The sequence below is a fragment of the Mycothermus thermophilus genome (genome assembly GCF_041956435.1).
Source record: "Mycothermus thermophilus strain CBS 625.91 unplaced genomic scaffold VTJ04scaffold_6, whole genome shotgun sequence".
Taxonomy (NCBI): Eukaryota; Fungi; Ascomycota; class Sordariomycetes; order Sordariales; family Chaetomiaceae; genus Mycothermus; species Mycothermus thermophilus.
In genome coordinates, this window is record NW_027191432.1 from 1,860,737 (window position 1) to 1,879,441 (window position 18,705).

At 55.6% G+C, this 18,705-nt stretch overlaps 4 protein-coding genes across 4 annotated transcripts; 2 read left to right on the plus strand and 2 right to left on the minus strand.

The window, feature by feature from the left end:
• Positions 1-363: 363 nt before the first annotated feature.
• On the minus strand, positions 364-1,908 carry VTJ04DRAFT_9096 (uncharacterized protein; the record flags this gene model as incomplete). The annotated part of the gene is made up of 3 exons (XM_069367605.1): positions 364-1,554; positions 1,620-1,634; positions 1,693-1,908. The coding sequence occupies 3 exons, from the start codon at positions 1,906-1,908 to the stop codon at positions 364-366; spliced, it is 1,422 nt and encodes a 473-aa protein (XP_069215917.1).
• A 2,534-nt stretch (positions 1,909-4,442) lies between these two features.
• On the plus strand, positions 4,443-8,495 carry VTJ04DRAFT_9097 (uncharacterized protein; the record flags this gene model as incomplete). Its single annotated transcript, XM_069367606.1, has 2 exons — positions 4,443-4,582; positions 5,069-8,495. 2 exons carry the CDS (start codon positions 4,443-4,445, stop codon positions 8,493-8,495), a joined length of 3,567 nt encoding a protein of 1,188 aa, XP_069215918.1.
• Positions 8,496-12,541: 4,046 nt separating this feature from the next.
• Positions 12,542-12,884, minus strand: VTJ04DRAFT_9098 (uncharacterized protein; the record flags this gene model as incomplete). Its single annotated transcript, XM_069367607.1, has 2 exons — positions 12,542-12,634; positions 12,858-12,884. 2 exons carry the CDS (start codon positions 12,882-12,884, stop codon positions 12,542-12,544), a joined length of 120 nt encoding a protein of 39 aa, XP_069215919.1.
• Positions 12,885-14,331: 1,447 nt separating this feature from the next.
• On the plus strand, positions 14,332-15,394 carry VTJ04DRAFT_9099 (uncharacterized protein; the record flags this gene model as incomplete). Its single annotated transcript, XM_069367608.1, has 3 exons — positions 14,332-14,470; positions 14,542-14,638; positions 15,265-15,394. 3 exons carry the CDS (start codon positions 14,332-14,334, stop codon positions 15,392-15,394), a joined length of 366 nt encoding a protein of 121 aa, XP_069215920.1.
• Between the last annotated feature and the right edge of the window lie 3,311 nt (positions 15,395-18,705).

An 18,705-nucleotide genomic window follows, 5' to 3' on the forward strand; every position in this document is an offset into this window, starting at 1 on the left:
TTTATCAGTGTCCCAATGTCGGATGCCGCCTGATAGCGGGAGATGGACAGGTACAGATGGACAGCCTCGGGACGAAGCGGTGGTTGGGGCAACAGCTCACCGCAGGTGATGACGTCTGGTTGTGGGCCTGGCGCAGGAATGCCAAGACAAACAGCCTGGACTGCCGCTGGACATCACACAGCAACACGTGAACATGCAACAAGGTGCCCGGTCAGCGTTACTTACCCAAGGTACGGAGTATTCAAGTGAACTGGAGAAGATGCTGTCCGGGTTGAACATGGTGAATGGTGGAAGCATGGGAGAATTGTATTTGTTGCTCTGGTCTGACAACAGCCATATACCAATGACCATCACCATCAATGTCTAATTCCCTGACTTTCCCTTGATTTTGTTTCCCACCCAGCGGATGCCCCATTTGACCCTGTCGCCAACCTTCTCGTTCCTCTCCCTTGCCTTCTCCAGTCCTCCGCGGCGAAGACCACCCGGAAGTGTGAACCATACCATAATCAAAAACACCAGGACAGCAAGGACGATGGGTTGCAACACCTCGACGCCCTTCTTCTCCGCAATGGCGCCGACAGCAAACGGGACCAGCGCGGCTCCACCACCGCCGATAGCTGCTGCGAACCCAATGGCCGACACATGGTAATCTTTGGGCAACAGCTTCGTCGCCACCACAATAGCCACAGGGAACAGCGGCCCCAGAAAGAAACCAACAAACGTCACAAACACAGCTGACGCCGCGAAGTTTGGCACCAGCCAGTACAGCAACTGCAGCGCGACGCACGCCAGCAGGTATGCTGTGACGGCCATCTTCTCGCCGACGCGACCCGTCACGAACCCCAGCACCATGCGGCCTACCGTCAGGCCCAGCCAGAAGAAGGTCGCCACCAGCCCGGACATGAAGGGCTCCGCGTGCCGGACGCGTAGCATGAATGTGGTGATCCACCCGCTCAGGGACACTTCGGCGCCGACGGCGCCCAGCAGGAAGAAAGCAACGAGCCAGGAGATGGGGATTTTGAGCGCCATGCGGGTCGTCGCGCCCTTGTTGCCGGGTCCTGCCGTCATGGTCATGGCCGCGCGATGCGCCGCGGCGTCGGCACGCCAAAAGGCCGGGACCAAGAGCGGAATTGCCAGCGTGTCAAGGCCGATCATGACGTAGTAGAAGGTATACCACTCCAGCTGGCCCTTGGTCACCATCGCCGTGGCAACCAGCGGACCGATGGTGGCGCCCAGCCCGTAACAGCCATGCAGGAAGCCCATGAGCTCGTTGGCGCGGTGCATGTTTCCTATCCATGCGTTCCATGCCGAGTCCTCGATGCCGTTGCCGAACCCGAGGAATACCAGCACGACGGGCAGCGATGGGTATGGTGGATGGAAGATGAGGGGGATCATGCCGGCGAGACGGCACAGCGGGGCGAGGATGGCGACGCCGCGCTGGCCGAAGCGGTGGTGAATCCGGTTGTTGAGCAGGGCGGCTAGAACGTAGCCGACGAAGGGGGAGAGGAAGACCAGTGAGACGACGGTGTAGGAGAGGGAGTAGAAGGATTCGATCTGGAAGTTGTTAGTGTATGTTTCTTTGACCAAGGACTGGTATGGAAGAGATGTAAGCTTCTTACATAGGGGAGCAAGGCCTAGGAGAGGTAAGTTAGTAATGGAGTCAAACGAGCTTGGATAGAAGGGGAAACATACACCAATGGCAGCATCAGTCATGCCCATAAGGATGAAGGTGTACAAGGTGCCAATGAAGCGGAGGATGTTGACGGTGGATTCATTCCATCGCTGGAGCTCTCCTGCCGCCGGTGGGCTTGTTGGGGAGGGCGTCCCTGACTCGTCATCGGTAGTCTTCTCAGGGTCGCTGGGAGCGACGACCTCGATCCTGTCTGTTTCCGGGTCTTTGGTACTCATGGTTGCGGCGTAGGCTGTCTTACACAAAACCACAGCGGTGTCGTGACTTGATTTCAGCACCGTGTATGTACACCTCCTTGGTGAAGATCGAGAGACAACAGCCTAGAGTCAAACAACCCTCGATTCTCCACAATATATCTTTCTGAATCCTATGCCAAGAGGAATGAAATGGATTACTCATGAATGTCGAAAATCGTCACGATTGATGAATTGTTCGGTCAGACCGCCGTCTCGGGAGCATCATCCGGTCCGCCACCCACGCGCCATCTGCGTTTTGGTGGGCTTTGCCCAGAATGGTGTGTCCGCGGCCAATGTGGGTCGGAATCTTCACCGGTTCTTCATCACAAGGTGGGCCAGAGCCTCAATTCTCACGTTTACACGAGTGTTGTTTCCTGTCCTAGACTCCTACTTGAAGTAAAAAAGCTAATTATAAACCCGGCTGAACATCGGGAAATGGGGAGTAGCAAGAAGGACCGTCCGCCCCGGATCCGAGGTTCAGCCGTTCGGGCCGGGGCCCGTCCATCGCTTGCCGTCTCCGTGAAGTGCAGTTCCGCCAAGCTTCCCCACACATCCATCCCTCTGGGAAAACATCGGATCGATATGTATCCTCAAAACATTCAGTCCCGAGATGGAGGGACGGGTCAATGGGCATATGACTTCTTCAGATGATGTGCGCATATTAATCAGCTCTTTTCTTATGCCCGAGATCATCTATATTCCGAGGGTACGGAAACCGAATGCTCGGTCGAAGTTGATGTCCCACTTTCTCCAAAACAGGTAACTCCGCTCTCCAGCTGGCATTAAGTCCGGTCGGGGAGAGGTGATGTCTTCTGGTTATCTCATGTCGATGGGCTCAAAGCATAGAAGAACTCAAAATAGATTTGACAAACGAAGCTGAGTAACGAAAGCTCCGTGTCCTGCATCCTGTCTTTCATGATCCGAGTGAGCCACGTCGGGCTCTGTACCTGGCAAACCCTCATTATTGCGGCGTCTTTGATGAAGCGGGGTTGTGTTTGGCACAGTAATGACTCAAAGGTTGTCGTCAACGTGCGCAGTTGGTCAAACAAAAGAATCATACACTGCCATAACATTGCAGCCCCTGAAAGCAGCTGGTCTCTGGTTCTGATCATGGAGAGCTGGGAATATCCGTACTTACAACACTTATCCAAGTTGTATGGATAACAGGAGATGAGGCTGCTGTGGAACTACCAGGTAGACACACCACAAGCTTTTCATTTTTTTGCTACCAATTTGCGCAAAGCACTTCTCAGTTGCCAACTGCTTATAGATGCTAAGTGGCATGAACCTTTGCCCAACATGTTTTCATCTTATTGAAATCCCTCAATGGGCTCTTCAGGGAGCCGAGTTGTGTCCAAGCTGGTCTCCAGAAAACAAGCTTCCCATCCCACGTAGTATCTGTCTTGTCCGTTCCATTAAACAGCCACCCCCCCAACTTTCAGTCATGACACCATCCGATACGTAGCTCTGCCCGTTGCCGTCCCAATGCGTCGGCCCCAACGGTTTCCCGCATCAACAGCAACGGAACGGCGCACTGGGCGACGAATCGGATCGACGCCACATCCCTCTTCAAGAAATGTGCTGTCGCCGGAAGCCAAGACGCAGGGGTGTCGGCATTTTGCTGGCGCGTCCCAGCGGGAGGCTGACAAGGATCAGAGACTTGGCGGGAACGTCAGAGGAACCACAAGTCCTCCCCAGATCTGCAGAGCCGCAACGCCATTCTTCACTTCAGTCGCGTCCCGCGTCGCCACCTTCAACCTCACCTCATCCCGCGCGCCCACAGCTGCGCTTGAATCCTGGCCGCAAACCACCCGTCAGCGCGAGCCACGATCGAGACGACCATCGTAAACCTTTGCGTCCGGTCATCCCTGTCTTTACGGGATGAAATGATGCCATCGAGAGCTTACCGCTGCTCCGTCCCCGAACCTTGCCGTGTCCAACGCCGCGCTCCCCGACGGAAGACATTGTGATATAGAATACGAATCATAAATACAGTCCTCGTCTGCTTCGCAGGTGATACGATTGCATTCACAACGCTTAACTGCTCTCTAAAGAGAGGCGCATTGAAAGCGCACTTGTCTTGTTAGTCTCGTTGGTAACGATCCTTTTGACAGCTGAATTCTTTCCCTTGTCGTCTCCTTGACGATTCAGATGGCTCTGCGAAGTAAACAAGTCCATCTGTCGTCCATTGGAGTATCTGAGGTGCTCGACAGTAGATGGAAGTGTCCTCTATTGTGCCCAACTCTGCGCAGTGTGCGAGGTGTGGCAGCTGGCCGTCAGGTGCTCCTTCTGTCCCCCTCGATGCCTATTAGGTTTCGAGGCCTCACCATCGCTCCTTCCTGCAAACCTAAAGTTTTTCCGCAGTTGCTGGTTGCCCCGCGTGCCCCGCGCCCAGCGGCCTAAAATTTTTGAAAAAGGAATCTGCCCCTCCTCCTCTCTTCCTTCTTCCTTTTCTTCCTTCCACAACACCATCGTGAGTTTTGTTTCGGTCGCCTCAACAAGCAACTGACGACACGATGGCTCCTGCGCGCCTACAGACCCCGCGCGCTTCGCGCTCTTCTTCTCCCGCCCGCCACCCGCTTCGTCCTGCTCGCTTCGGCGGCAGGATCGCTCGCCTTCGTCCTCGCGCCTGCTTGCAGGCATTGCGCGCCGCCGTGTAAGTGACTCCCGACCGACCCAATTGACTTTCTGAGTCGTCGCATTCCCCTCCCCTCCCCTGGCCAGCATCATGTCCTCAGTCAATGGTCATCGCAATGGCTTCGTCCTCCGCCGGTTCGCCTGGCAGGGACGAGCCTCGGCGCTGATGTTGCCATTGAGGTATGGAGCAGCGAGCAAGTGTTCGCATTGATCGCCCTCATCCATCCTGTCGCATGCCTTGTCCCCGAACTCATTTGCTTCTTTCATGGACGCATTGACTTTGCGGACATCGCTGCTTTTGCCCTCCTCAGCCGCCAGGATCCGACCGGCGCTGAGTTCGCTACCATCTCACCATCTTCGTCCGTTTTCGTCTTATCGCCACTTTCTCTGGTCGGTCAGGCAACGAGCATGCTCTGTCGGCCAGAGTGACAGTTGAGAGACGAGAAAAAATCATCACAAATCGTGGCAGACTTTGCTAACTGTTCTCTGTTTTTTTCCTTTCCAGCGCGCGCCGATTTACAAACCCGTCCGCGGTCCCCGCAACCCCCGAGGGTTCAAGCCCCTCGGCCGAAGAATCACCGGGTCTAGAGACCCGCCTCTTCCGCGCCCGCCGCGCGAAGGAGGGCGACGAGGCCTTTGCCAGGGGCCTGTACCTGGCTATCCGCAATCGCCAGCGGATGCGCCGGTGCAACTGTGGTTCGCCGGCGATTTATTCGTCGCGTGAGGAGGCCGAGCAGGCCTCTGGACACCTGCGCTTCTTCCTGGTCGGCGAGGAAGGGCGCCGCTCGCTGCGCGTCCAGCAGCGGAAGGACGACTTCCGCCTCTGGTGCAGCTGCAACCGCAGCCGCCACGACGAGCTCGCCTTCTGGGAGCTCGAGGCGTTCACGAGCAAGCCGCGCAAGCGGCCTGCTCAGGACGACGAGTTCGACCTGCGCGAGCAGGTTGAGGGCTCGTCTGGCAAGCGCCAGCTGCGGCGCATCGAGCGCGTGGTGGGTGTCGCCCCCGCCGAAGAAGCTGTTCCTGCCCCCGCCCCCGCCGCCAACATTGCTTCCTCCTCCTCCGCCGCCGCCACCGACGCCTCTGCTCCCGCCCCGGAGGCTCCCGGTCGTCTGTTCCGCGCCGCCGCCGCCGTTCGCTCGTTCCTCGCCCCCGCCGCCCAAAGGATGAAGGAGCTGGGCCGCGAGGCCATTGAGGCGCTGGAGACGATGCGCCCCAACCCCGCCAATGGGGGCATCGTCGTAAAGCGCCTCAAGCGTTATGAGGCACACCCGTCGTCCTGGAGGGAGGACGATGGGTTCGAAACCCTGGTGTGGACGCCCGACTCACGCACGTGGGTTGGCGTCGAGATGCTGGAGTACATCGCCGATGAATTCGCCAAGCAGCGGAGCAGCATCGCCGCGGGGAGACTGGCATCCCTCGACTCTGTCGAGGACTTTAAAAGGGCCAAGAAAGATGGCCACTACAAGAAGTACGACCTGGGCACGAGCCTGGGCGTACATTTGTACCTGGAGCACCTGTTTGGTCCCAAGAAGCAGCAGGGCTGGGATCAACAGGAGGCTCGCAGGATCCTGCACGAGGTCGCACTCAAGTACGACGATTGCCTGCGCACGTGCTTGAGCGTCATGAGCGTCATTTACGACGAGGAATTCATCAAGACGCACCAGAAGGAGCACCCCTCTCCGCCGCGGTGCTTTCCTCTTGGGAAGCGTGAGTTCCGCGAAGACGCGATGAAGGCGGGCAACTTCCTCATTTTCCTCCGGGAAACCGCCGCCGTGACCGAGATGCGCCCAGAAGTCATTGAAGCCCTCGCCAAGATGACTGTGGACTTTAATGCAGTCCACAAATCCGAAATGGCTCCCAGCTTCATTGAGAAGCCGCGCGACCTGCTCGAGGATGTTCCCGGATATTTGCCCACCGAAATTGACGCTATCGAATCGATTCCGGCCAGCGAAATTCAAGTCAAGCCGCTTTACGAGGCCCGATTCACGGCCAGCGACAACGTCAAGATCCGCCCGAGCGAGCGCAAACTCATCCCGATGCCAAAGAGCATCCTCAAGTCCAAGTCGGAGTCTCCCGACCCCCTCATCACCCCGCCGAAAAGGAAGAAGCTCGCCTTCATCAGCCCCATCTCCAAGTTCGTGCCGCCCACCAACATTCCCGTCAAAACCGTGAGCGACGAGAGGACCAAGGAGATCGAGGAGCTGAAGATCAAGGCCGAGGTTTTACGCGACCAGTACTCGATCGAGCTGTTCGAGGAGGCCTCTATGGAAGGAGTGAAACGCAAGCCTAAGGACGACATTGACACTCGCATGGGCTTGAAGTACTGGACCGACAAGTATGGTCCTTTCCTCGACGCCTTGGAGGAAGAGGTTCCACAGCTCAAGTCCCAAGCCGAGCGCAAGCGGCGCCAGGCGATCACAACCCCCGACACTCGCTGGCACCGCCGCCTCTACACTCTCATGTCTCCTCCTGACGCGCCCACTCCCCACAACACGCCCGTCGAGAGGGCTGCAAGGGAGGAGTTTTTGGACTTCTTCGCCCGGGAAGAGGCAGGTGAGCCGCTGCATTCGCCATCATGGCCAAGTCTCAAGAGAAAGACCAGCCTCTCCGCTTTGGCTGGCACCGCGGCTCCCGTTTACGATCCTTCGAGCATCCCTCGTCTTGCTAGCTTCGACGACGAGGTACTTGCACGTCTCTACAGGAAGCTTCCGCCCCCCGACGATGACAAGGTGCCCGAGAAGGGTGAGCAAGCTGCAGAGCCGACGGACCACGATCAAGAGCCTGCGACGCCTGATGACATCGAGAAGCCCACGTCTCCCGAGAAGGCTCGCGACCCCACCTCGCTCAACAATATTGAGGTACTTTCCTCAGATGAGGAGGCTGAGGAATCCAATCGGCACGACGTCACTACGCAGCCAGAGCTGTCCGATGATGAACCAAGCCAGACCAACGACGACGACGTGCTCCTGGAACCCTCCATCGAGGCGTTCAGTCAGCTCGATCTCGATAGACAGATCGAGGAAGAGTTCAAGGTCGCTTTTCTCCGCGAGCAGGAGGAACGCCGGCGCCGCGAGGAGGAGCAAAGGCGTCTCGAGGAAGAGAAGAAGCGCCTTGAAGAACAACGTCGCCTCGAGGAGCAGCGCCGCCTCGCAGCTGAAGCTGAATTTACGCGCACAGGGTTGCGGCCGCCCCGGCGCCAGCTTATTACCGCTCTGTCGGAGGAGTGGGAGCAGAAAGTGGCCAGCACGGTTCGGGCAGCTCCCACCACTGAGCTGACCAAGACTCTCGAAGGCCAGCCGTTGACGAGGAGAGACTTTGAGGAGAAGTTGCTCCCCCCGACGGCATGGCTGAACGACAACGTCATCATCGGCTCGCTCTTCTACATCGCCGATTACGTCAACACCCAGGCGGGCGTCCCCGACCAAAAGCCCAAGTGCTCCGCGCTCACCTCTTATTTCTACAATCACCTCTCGGCCAAGGGCCCCGCAGCCTGCGGTCGTCTCCTGCGCAGAGCTGGCTTGAGGAAGGAGAACTTCCTCGACGTTGACACGGTGTTGATCCCGATCTGCTCCGACAGCCACTGGACCCTGGCGGTGATCCGCCCTGGCCGTCGGACGATCTCGCACATCGACTCGATGCGCCCTGGCCGCGGTAACAACGCGGTCACGACCAAGCTGCTCGGAGTTGTGCGCTTCATTCTCGAGGACAAGTTCGTTGAGGCCGAGTGGAGCACGTTTGAATATGACGTTCCTCGCCAGACGAACGGTTGGGATTGCGGTGTCTTCACTATCACCAACGCCATCTGCTTGGCTCTCGGCATCAATCCCAAGGAAACTTACAACGAGGCCCAGCTGACCCTGCAACGGCGGCGGATTGCAGCGGTCTTGCTCAACGGAGGCTTCAAGGGCGATTTTACCCTTGACGGGCTTTGATCCCGAGGACTGTTTCCTTCGCGGTACAGAGCTACGACCCGAAAAGAGCACAACCAAGAGCGACGACCCAAGAAGTACAGAGAGGCGGCCTGAGAAATCGGCCCGACATGTTCGCAAGACGCCCATCAACAAGGCTCGAGAAACTACACATTTGTCGGACTACACCTCACTGCCTGATTTTTCGAGCGACTACACCCTCTCGCGTTCTGCGACATCTCGATTTTCCCATTCATGTCGAACTACATCACACGATTTCTTAATTTCTAATTACGACGACTCGGAAGACATATTCCCGATACGATGAGTTCCGCGATTCGCGCGATCTCACACTTTTGTCGACCATCCTGAGCTTTCTTCACCTTGAGCTCCCCAACCCGACGATGGTGGCGTTGGTGTTTGGGTGATCCATATTTTACTCGAGAAGACAGCGACGGCGACATTCAGCGATCAACATTTCGACCTGGTGATTCTCTTTTCTGAAGCACACCAACCTGGCGATGGCGGCGCCTGCTGGGAGGTGCGAAAGTTCTGGGACACCTTCACAGATTACCTCTTCTCACCTCCCCGGCATTTCCTCTTCTCCGACACACTCGATCATCTTGTGGCTCCCCTCCTCAAGCACACCAACCTGGCGGTGGCGACGCCAGTTGGAAGATACAACATACTTGGGACCCAACCTGACGAATACATCCTTTCCCCACATTCCGACACACACTTCTGGTGCTTCCCTTCTTTATCTACACCTTTGGCCTGGCGATTGGCGGCGTCAGACGAATCGAATTACCTCGGGACACCAATAACGACGATCGACCTTACTTTACCTTACCTTACCGATTGAGATTTTCACACACACTCGGTGCATTCCCCTCTCATCAAGCACATCGACTTGGCGATGGCGCAGCCAGTCGGAAGATGCATTCTTTGGGAACACCACGAGATCACTCTCCTCCGACATTTACCTTATGATTCCTTCTACCATCAATGATCCAGCTCCTGCCCTCAATCTCTCTTGACCTGATGATGGCGGCTTCAGGGATGACAGACAGATTTCCGGGACGCTGATGATCGCTTCAAACAACTTCCTAGAACGACATGCACGACATCTTGGTTCCTCCCGTTGGATTCTGATCTGACTCTGGCGGCGTCAATCAACCTCGGGATACCAGCAATGAACGAGCATCGCTCCGACTCCGAAAAATCACATTCATCCTCCGGTGTTCACCCTCAGCCCTTTTCCGACCGGACGACAGAAGCATGCCTGGAGATTCGCTCTTTACAGCGGGCCAACCGACGATAGCGGCGTCGAGTCTTGCGGTCCCGTTTCCTGGAGCTCCAGAGCCAAAAGAGCCGATTGTCACCTGATTCTTCTGCCTCCGTTCGACACAAATGGGGCTTTACGATTCGCCGAAAGGCAGCTTGTGTGATTGAGCATTGGGCTTGGGTTGTGATTGTTGCGTGGATTTGGCCGGGTTTGGTTTGTTTCCTGATGGATTCGTGAAAGGGGACAAGGGAATTGTATGATCGGGGGATAGGGGACTTGTATGATTGCCCAGCTGTTTCTGGTCAGCTTGGAGTGTTGGGATTATTACAGGTTGTGTTCGATACCCGGGAGATTTATGGGGGGATATGGATGGGATATGGGATGAGGGTAAAGGTCAAGGGCTAACGAATGGAATGGCATTGGGTTATTCTGGCGACTTTCCATATCCTCATGAGTGAATGTGTTTGTCAATTGACCTGTGATGCCTGGCACGTACGATTGGTGAGCTTCCTGGGGCTTCGGTTGCGTGAGATGAAGTTCACCAGCTTCTCAACGCTCCTGGAATCACAGGACCTGGTGGGTAACCTTGAAACAGTATATCATGACAGCTTCTGTAAACGTTCTCATGACCACGTTCACTACGTGTTCTCCTAATGGGATTGTACTCCCCCAGACAGGCAAAGCTCAGCGGCACCAATACTCCGTAGATCCAAGACTGTGGCCAGCACAGCACCAACCGCTCGGGCGGTGATCAGTGCGCACGCACCGACCTGTCTTTTGGCATGCCATACATGCTTCCTCAAGAGAGGAGCCGGGGTGAAGGTTACGCCGGCTTACCCGAGCGTTGTTCCTCGGTGGTCATGGGTTGAGTCAGTTGTGGTCATGAGTTGATTTCACATGGGTTGGGTTGTCCATGTGCTAAGTTTGCGAACACGATGGACTGAAAATAGAAGGGATGAGGTAACAGTGTCTCCCACTTCTTGGTTGACATGGCGTGCCTCCCCCCTTGATGGTTTTGGTTATGGAGAACTAGGTACCAAGTGAGTGGCGCCAGGTTGACTAACGCCGTTGCATCCAGGTTCATGGCCGTCACTGAGTCGTTGTAACTGCTTCTGTGGGACTTATTCGTGGGTCTGTCTCTGTCGTTAACACAGCAAGCAGGACGTAGTAAAACAGGAAACGCTTGCTTGGGAGGAAGGAGTGATACCTATCTGATACCATGAGCCAGTTGGAAGGGTGTCTTTCTCTTCCCAGGCACCTCTCACGTCTACTCTTGCCCCTTCAACCACCGGCTGTCACTTGCCCGACTTTGGTTCTCACTGGACACCATCCCCTCCCCAGCTGCCTATCTTCTGCGTCAACAAGCTCTGAAGGAAATGGTATGAAGGCATCGAGGAAAGTACATACATCGTGTTCACCCTCCATACCCAAAACAGAAGGCACGGAAACCTATAACCCGCCCTCGCCAGGACGATTTTCCCTTCAGCCAACCTCATCATCTCCACGCCCGACACGGCACGCCTGTTGATGTGAATGTTTACTTCATGTGTCAACTAGGTGATGTTGAATGATGTCATGTCAACGTCAAAGTTCCTGAAGAACCAAGAGATATTACTTAATGTCTACAGGTTCGTCCACTCATGCCGCCGTTCCAGTTGTCCTAATATCTTGGTTCTCTTTTGTCACTCATGCAAGCAAGTTCAAGGGCCTCCGGCTATCGCGGCTTCATATCGTCCCATGCCCATGGCTCGAAGGTACTCTCAAACTCTGGTTCTGTGGCGGTTCCATCCTCAAACGACGTTTGGGTAGGGCTGTACGAAGCTGCGTACGGACATAACTCGACTGCATGGGACTTTGAAACGTAGGTAGACATTCGCTGCATCCGCCCCTAGTACGTATCTCTGATATATCGGCCGTGTTAATGGTCCTCGCGGGAATGATGATGCCCAACGTGAGGCATAGCGTCTGATTCCCACGAATACCATGTCCTGCCGATGCTTCCCTGCGTCCCAATTGCTACCCCAGACACTTGTGGACATGGAACAATACCACGAAACGCGACATTGACCGGTAGTAGTCCGCCTCTTGTCATGCTTTATGAATGTGTTGTGCCGTTTCCCCAGATAACTGAGAGTTGATGGGGGCGAGAAGCATGCCTCGGCATGTCACTCTACCTTTCATGACATGAAGCTCTCACGCTCTCCCAACCTACCAGTCGTTCAACAAAGACGGAGGAGTGACAGTTTTCGCTCCTTTACTTTTACAGATGCCACCCAAAGCCACACCAGCGTCTCCCTATTCGGTGCGTACTGGAGTGCGTCGTGTACGTTGTATACGAGAACGAGCTGGTCGTTAGCAAGGCCCAGTTCATCAGGCCATTTTCTCCCTCTAAGACCAAACCATCCCCAAACCGAACCACATGTCAACTGGGTCGTCGCGATCCGACCCGACAGAAGCAAAGCATAGCGTACAAGGGACCCCGCATCCGATCCAAGCCCCCGGCTAGCTAACTAGCCCTAATGTGAATGTTAACGGAACGCGCCGAATTCGAGCGGGCTCAAGGGGAGCGAAAGAAGAAAGACGCTTCGTTGCTGACTCGATCATCTTTCGAACCCTTCGGAGAAGTCATCCTCCATAGAACACAATGAACAACAGACGAAGCCGTGGACACGTGCCCCCGCTCCTCTGTACTGTACGCGCTGCGCGGTTCTCTTTCATCACATCACGTAACGTCGCGTCCATTCATGCACCAAGCCTACCTAACCAGCCCAACGCCCACCCACCATCAAGTGCCGATCCTGCTCCCCAAGGTGCCCAAGACATCGAGATAAGAGGGGTCACCAGCACCATGGTTCAGGTTCACGGAGTCCATCCCAGTCTGGCGTAGTTAGTCTCACCAACCTAGGACGCTAGTGTATAGCGCACCGCACCGGAGGGACCCGGACACCACTGAATGTCTCATTGTTGGAGACCACCATCTCTCACGATTGGAGGGTTCGCGGTTAGTCCCTTGTTGGCGATGACAAGTCTTCTCTTCCCCTTTCTTCTGTTCCTTTTGCGCGCGCAAGCACAGCGGAAGAACATTTATGGAATGGACGAACAGCCATGGCGCCAACACGGAACCCCATGGTTCTAAAGCACACGATGCAACCGTGGCAGTCCGCCGTTCATTTATAGCGGAGTTAGCGCTGCGACCCTGAGCTGGGGGAGATTTTCTTCTTGGTCAAAAAGCAATGCAATGCGGCCCTGCAACCACACGTGGAGCGGACAAACGGGCAAAGGGTTGTTGTGTGTGGTTTGCAAGGCATTCCTGGGTACGAGATGCTGGTGCTGTTACAGGCGAGCGTTATCGAGGATCATAGCATGTCCGGTATAATAGGACGTCGGTCCGTTCGACTCCGATGACGTTGGTGGTGGTGATTGATCCCCACACATGCAAAGGAGAGATGGTGTGTGTTCCCCCACGCAAGCTTGGGGGTCATTTTGACCCACCGTTCCAGTCCCTGTGCCTGTGTGGTTGGACCCCGCTGCTGGAGAATATTCTTCGCGTTCTAGAGCTTTTCTCCAGATGTTCGGTTCGAGGAGCGTCATCTTCGTGTCCAAACGGCGAAGGAGTAGAGGCATCTCAGAGATTGGTACACAATAAACATTACCCAAGGCAAACTTCTCGAACAACAAAAACCCGTTCACCACCACCCTTCCTCGCAAACGTCCCGAGCAGCCATCCCCACACAAAAACCTCCGAAAACCCAAGTACCAAGAAATGCCCAGACAGAAGCAACCATGGAACTCATGGAAAACCGGAGCATTGCTCTCGCAGCGTAGCATTGGCGAGAGGGGCCCGGGCTCGTCAATCTGAGACAGAGAGTTTGCGTGGGGGAACCGGGGGAGGGACGCGGACGAGGCGGAAGAGCCGAGAGGCGACCACGGCGCTTGATCGGCCGTCCCAGAAGGGGAAAAGGAAGGCTAAAGCTCGGGAGAGCTTTGTAACGACGTTGCAGTTTCGTCAGCCTTGGGAGAATGAGTGGCGACCTATGATGCTACGCTCAACCCGCTATGAAGTAATCGCTGGGAGATGAGGTGATACAGACCACGAGAGCTTGTGCCTTGAATGTGAGGTCGCACCGACACAGAGCAGGGGCTCGGAGCACAGGTGCCATCAACCTCGCCGTTTTCTTCGATGAGATCTAGTATCACATCGTCCATGGAACCAGGTTCACGGGTCGGTTCTGGTTCGCAGGAAGGGTTGACTCCTTGCCAGGCCTGTCCGGTCTAGGAGTCTGTGATGGAACCCAAGATGCAGCGCACTGATCATGGCGCATACATACGTCTCAGTTTCTTGGAACTATCTGTGAACGCCTTATGCATATGAGTACAGAGCTCGTCAAACAAGTGATAGGTATGTAGTCCCTACTCTACAGACCTAACAGACGAGGTGTCATGAAAACGATATCGTCAACGCCCATCACGTTGTGTTTCTTGGACCAGCCGAAGCGATAGTGTAAAATGACGGCAAACACCCACACCGCCGTTGATCCTCGGGTGTAATGCATCTCACCTGAACGCCGCCGCTGCATGGTTCCTGCGAGAAGCCTGATCTGGAACACGTTCTTGCGCAAACAGAGACGTAGTAGGCAAACATGGTCGCTTCTAGAAGGCATCAAGTTCCTGTACGCTCAGGAACTAGTGGGCGGCACGGCGTCAATAGTCGCCAGTAAGTCAAGGCCACGAGGCGGACGTCCGGGACTCTCCGTCTCCACGCATCAGTCTATTTGGATGTCACAGGGTTCCTCATGGACGGCGAGCTTGACAGTTCCTCAGGTGGTGTCTCCACGCCAAATATCGACTGCCAACTTTGGTGTTGGAACGTCCGCATATGTGCGTACGTACGTCCATGAGAAGTGAGTTGTGACTACGCAGAAAACGCACGGCTCATGCCCATCAAGACGCAACGCTCAACGGCTGACCCGGGAATAGAGAAACGGTGAACCTGGTTGTCAGGAGTTCGTACCGTGGAATGAACGCCCGTGACGGCACAGCGCAAACGCAGGCGATCCAAAGAGTAGACAGCAACCAGCACAACTTTGGGCTTTGGGATCGAGGTTGACTCCTCGACAGCAAGGCATGAACCGCCTCCTCCATCCCGCTGCGCACAAATGCGCTCAATGTGGTGCCAAGTGGTCAACGTCAACAGCAAGAGGGAACAGAACACCAATAGGCATTCGCGCGGATAGTAACGGACACGGACGGACAGCGACCATCAATGAACCGTGAGGGAAGGTTGGTGGATGGAGCGTGAGGAGGAGGGGCATCCATCCCGAACTCAACTCCCGAGCCGCCCAACTCCTCACCACGAACGTCCAAACGTTCAACCTTAACGTTATAGCCGCGGAGGGGGGAGCAAGCGAGCGAGGGCCAAGCGCGAAGCGAAGAAACGCTCCGTCGCTTTTGCACCCGGAAACGTAGCACACGGAATATTCCCCGAACCTTGACGCCGCACTTTGACAGGCCCGGATCTTCCGATTCTGCCGCCTGGGCGTGCTCGGTTTGTTGGACAAAACAGGCTCAACGAGGCGAGCGGGACGCGGGCAGCCCGAGCCTGGCGCGGCTGATGTGCGGTGGCGTTGTCGCCTTTTGACGACGGGCATCTTTCCCGTGACGCCGCGCGGTGGGATGAGTGGGATGATTTTGCAGGGAGAGCGGCTGCCGGAAACACCATTTCTGGTTAACGACGATCCGTCTACCGTTTGTTATGGCGGCTGTTCTTTTTCATGTGCAAACACGCAAGCGCCTCGGAGAAGGATCAGGCGACTTGGGCCTGACGACAAGGAGGATCCATCCACCAGCCACAGGGACAGGATTCTTGTTTGTGAGACTCCCTCAATAAAAAAAACAACGGGACCAACTGATGGAGCTGGCGGTGAGGCCGAGAGGTCCAGTTTGGAATTTTCGACATATCTTTGTTAGATGTGACCCGTCACTCGGAGAGAAAACGAGAAGAGGGAACAACCTGGCATGTCAGTAAAAAATCTAAAAACTAGAGTCGTCTTGGCCATGAGAGCGACATGGAAGGTGACACAACGACAAGCAGGAGCTGCCTTGTCTGTGCTTGCGGCTTGATTGCGGTCGCAACCCTTCTGGAAAACTCATGGAAGACGGACAACCGGGAAGAGGCTGAATCCTGGCCGGGAACCCCTGTTGCGTGCGGCGCGTCTCCCTCCCAAACCCCCCACCTTGCTCTCCTGCCCTGTGGACATCGCTTTGTTTGCGGTCAGTGCACTCCGTTTGCCTCCGTTTGTTGCGGCCCAAACCTCAACGATCGATGGTTTTCTTGTGTCGTCAATGTGAGTTGCGCCGCGTGTTGCGCCGAAAGATCAACGGTGTCTTTTTTTTGCCACCGGGATTGTGCCTGCATATTTTTTTTCTCGCCGCATGACGGAGTTCCTGGCTTTCAGGTGATGTGCTGTGCTCTGACTGGTCGATCGGAGCCGTGCTGAGACGAGATGGGGTGGACGGGGCCGGAACAGGAAGGCTTCTAGAAATGTTCCAAACAGCCGCATTGCCTTGTCCATTTTCTTGCGCGGACATCGCCGTTGTGTTGCAGATCCCCTCATCCAACCCAGATTCCGTGACAGATTCGGGATGGTGACTTGGCCGGTAGGTTGAGGCAGGCAGCCCGGGAAGCTCACCCGTTGGTGTGTAACACAAGAGCCAGCAGTTTGCAACCATTCATCGGCTTGATATGGTTGGTCTTGGAGATGCTGATGTTGATGACTGTGTATCCCTCAACGTCAGGCGCCAGGTAGGGTCTGCTTGTACATACATGCCGCGGACATACTGAGAACAACGTCTCTGGCCCTAGACTCGTCAAGGCAATCACATCCATTTCACGACAGCGATCATGTACGCCACCGCTGCATGTTGGAAGTAAGCCACTGACGCTAATGGAGTTCCTGACACGGCCACTAGGTCATTGCATCCTGCAAAAAGAATTTTCGATCACCATTCAACGGTTGTAAAGTATTCCAGGCAGGCTGTGGCACCTTCGCTGTCCGGCAGGAGACGGCATGGCCCCCGAAGGTATCCGAGCTTCCGCCTGTCAAACATGTCCAAGGTTCGCTGCAGATTCCCGATCAGGACTGTATGACAGATGGCTGCATTTCAGGTTGGCGACAACCACCACATCGACCCCGCGGCATGAACGGGTTGCTGCCGTCTCGGCCGCCGACGACGGTTTCAACCGGAGAAGGCCCGACGCCAGGACTCGGCCGGCCGCCCGTGTGTCAGGTAGCGAGCCACAGAAGGTGAATGGAAGCGAGGTGTGAGACCCAACGGCTGCAACACGCAGACACCGATCCTCATTCATGGAAGGCCGGAGGCACAAGAGCACACGGACAAACCGTCGATGGAGTGCGAAGCGCGCAATAGGTAACTTGTAGGCAGTCGTTTGTTGAACGGAAGCCGGAATTCAGGGTAAACCTCCCGGCCAGCTTCATCAAAGACCGTTGGGCCGGAACGGGGGAGAAACCAGTCGATTCATGTCGCTCTGAGCCCCAGACAAACCAGACCTCTTGCTTGAACAATCTTGCTGGGAAACCATGGTTAGCCAGACCGCGAAGGGCTCAAATCTCATGCCCCGCTTTCAATTGTCCTGCATCTCGTCGCGCCCCGAAGTGTCAAAACGAGGGGGCGTTTCTGTGCGAGGTGTTTGCTTTGAAAGTGTCAAAACACACAGACTGCAACTCGGATCTCCAATGTCACCAACCCAACGATCTGCAAACCCTACAAGCTTGAATCGAATGTGTTTTGACACAACCGGATCTTCGCTTGGAGACGCGAAGATGCCGTTCTTGCTTTTGTGTTTGAGATGTGCGGGGTGAATCTGTGACGTGACAAGTGACTGATGATCCTAACCGTGGGCGCGATGAAGCGAAGGTGACAGGCCTCTTGGCCATGTCCCGGCGGGCTGCCGTCGCGGACACAGACGCTGTTGGACGTCTCAAGATTCGCGCTGTCCGCCACAATCGAGGTTAGCGGTGCTGCCCAGCGCGCCGCACCATCGACCGAATCCAGACAGCTGGCACGGGTGCTAACAAGTGCTCACTAGCGCATTGCGAAGTGGAAAAGAGGGGACACCGCATCCGCAACGACCAACGTCTGCTGCTTGGGACAGTGTTGTTTTTAGCGTCGCACCCAGTCCCCGTGGGGGTTCCAGCGACTAGTGTAGTTTTGGTGGATGGAGAGGTCTGGGGGTTGTGATCGCCGATCAGAAACGCAAGCGTATTCGCTCTCCTCGTTGACCCCATCGCAACCCAAAGCAGCATCCCTCATCAACGCAGAGGACTCATGAGGGCCTTACTGAAGTGAAGACATCAAAACGACGGTGAGCATCGCGACGACCACCAGAGTTGATCGCAATGGAGATAGCCTACAAAGCATGGTGTAAGCCGTATGTATATCTGATGTCTCACGATCGGGCGAGCATAGAGAACACTACCTTCTAGAGGTATCATGTGTTTCCGGGTTGGTGTTTTGGGTGGCAGGCAGGGCGGCGCAGGTATGAAGAATCACATGAAACTCTTGGCTCGGTGTTACGTTCATCACCTCGGTGGTTGTTGGTCGGCAGTTTGGCGTTCGTTCGTCCGGTCCCAGTCCAGAGGAAACCTATACTAGCGGACGCCGCGCCGCGCCGTCCTAGCAGCGGGGAGATCGGGATGCTTACCCTGGGATGCTCAACGAGTGAACGGACGGCCTACACGGCACGTTTTTAAACCACACAGCATAGTACTAGCAACATCAATTGAAGCAGCTTGTGAAGCCAGCCAACGCCCAATACTGCTGCATACACAACATTAGGCCGGGCATACGGATACAGTATACGCATATGATACCTACACATGAGGTGGGAATACACAACTTGTCGAGTATCGATCCAAAATCTCCCGGAAC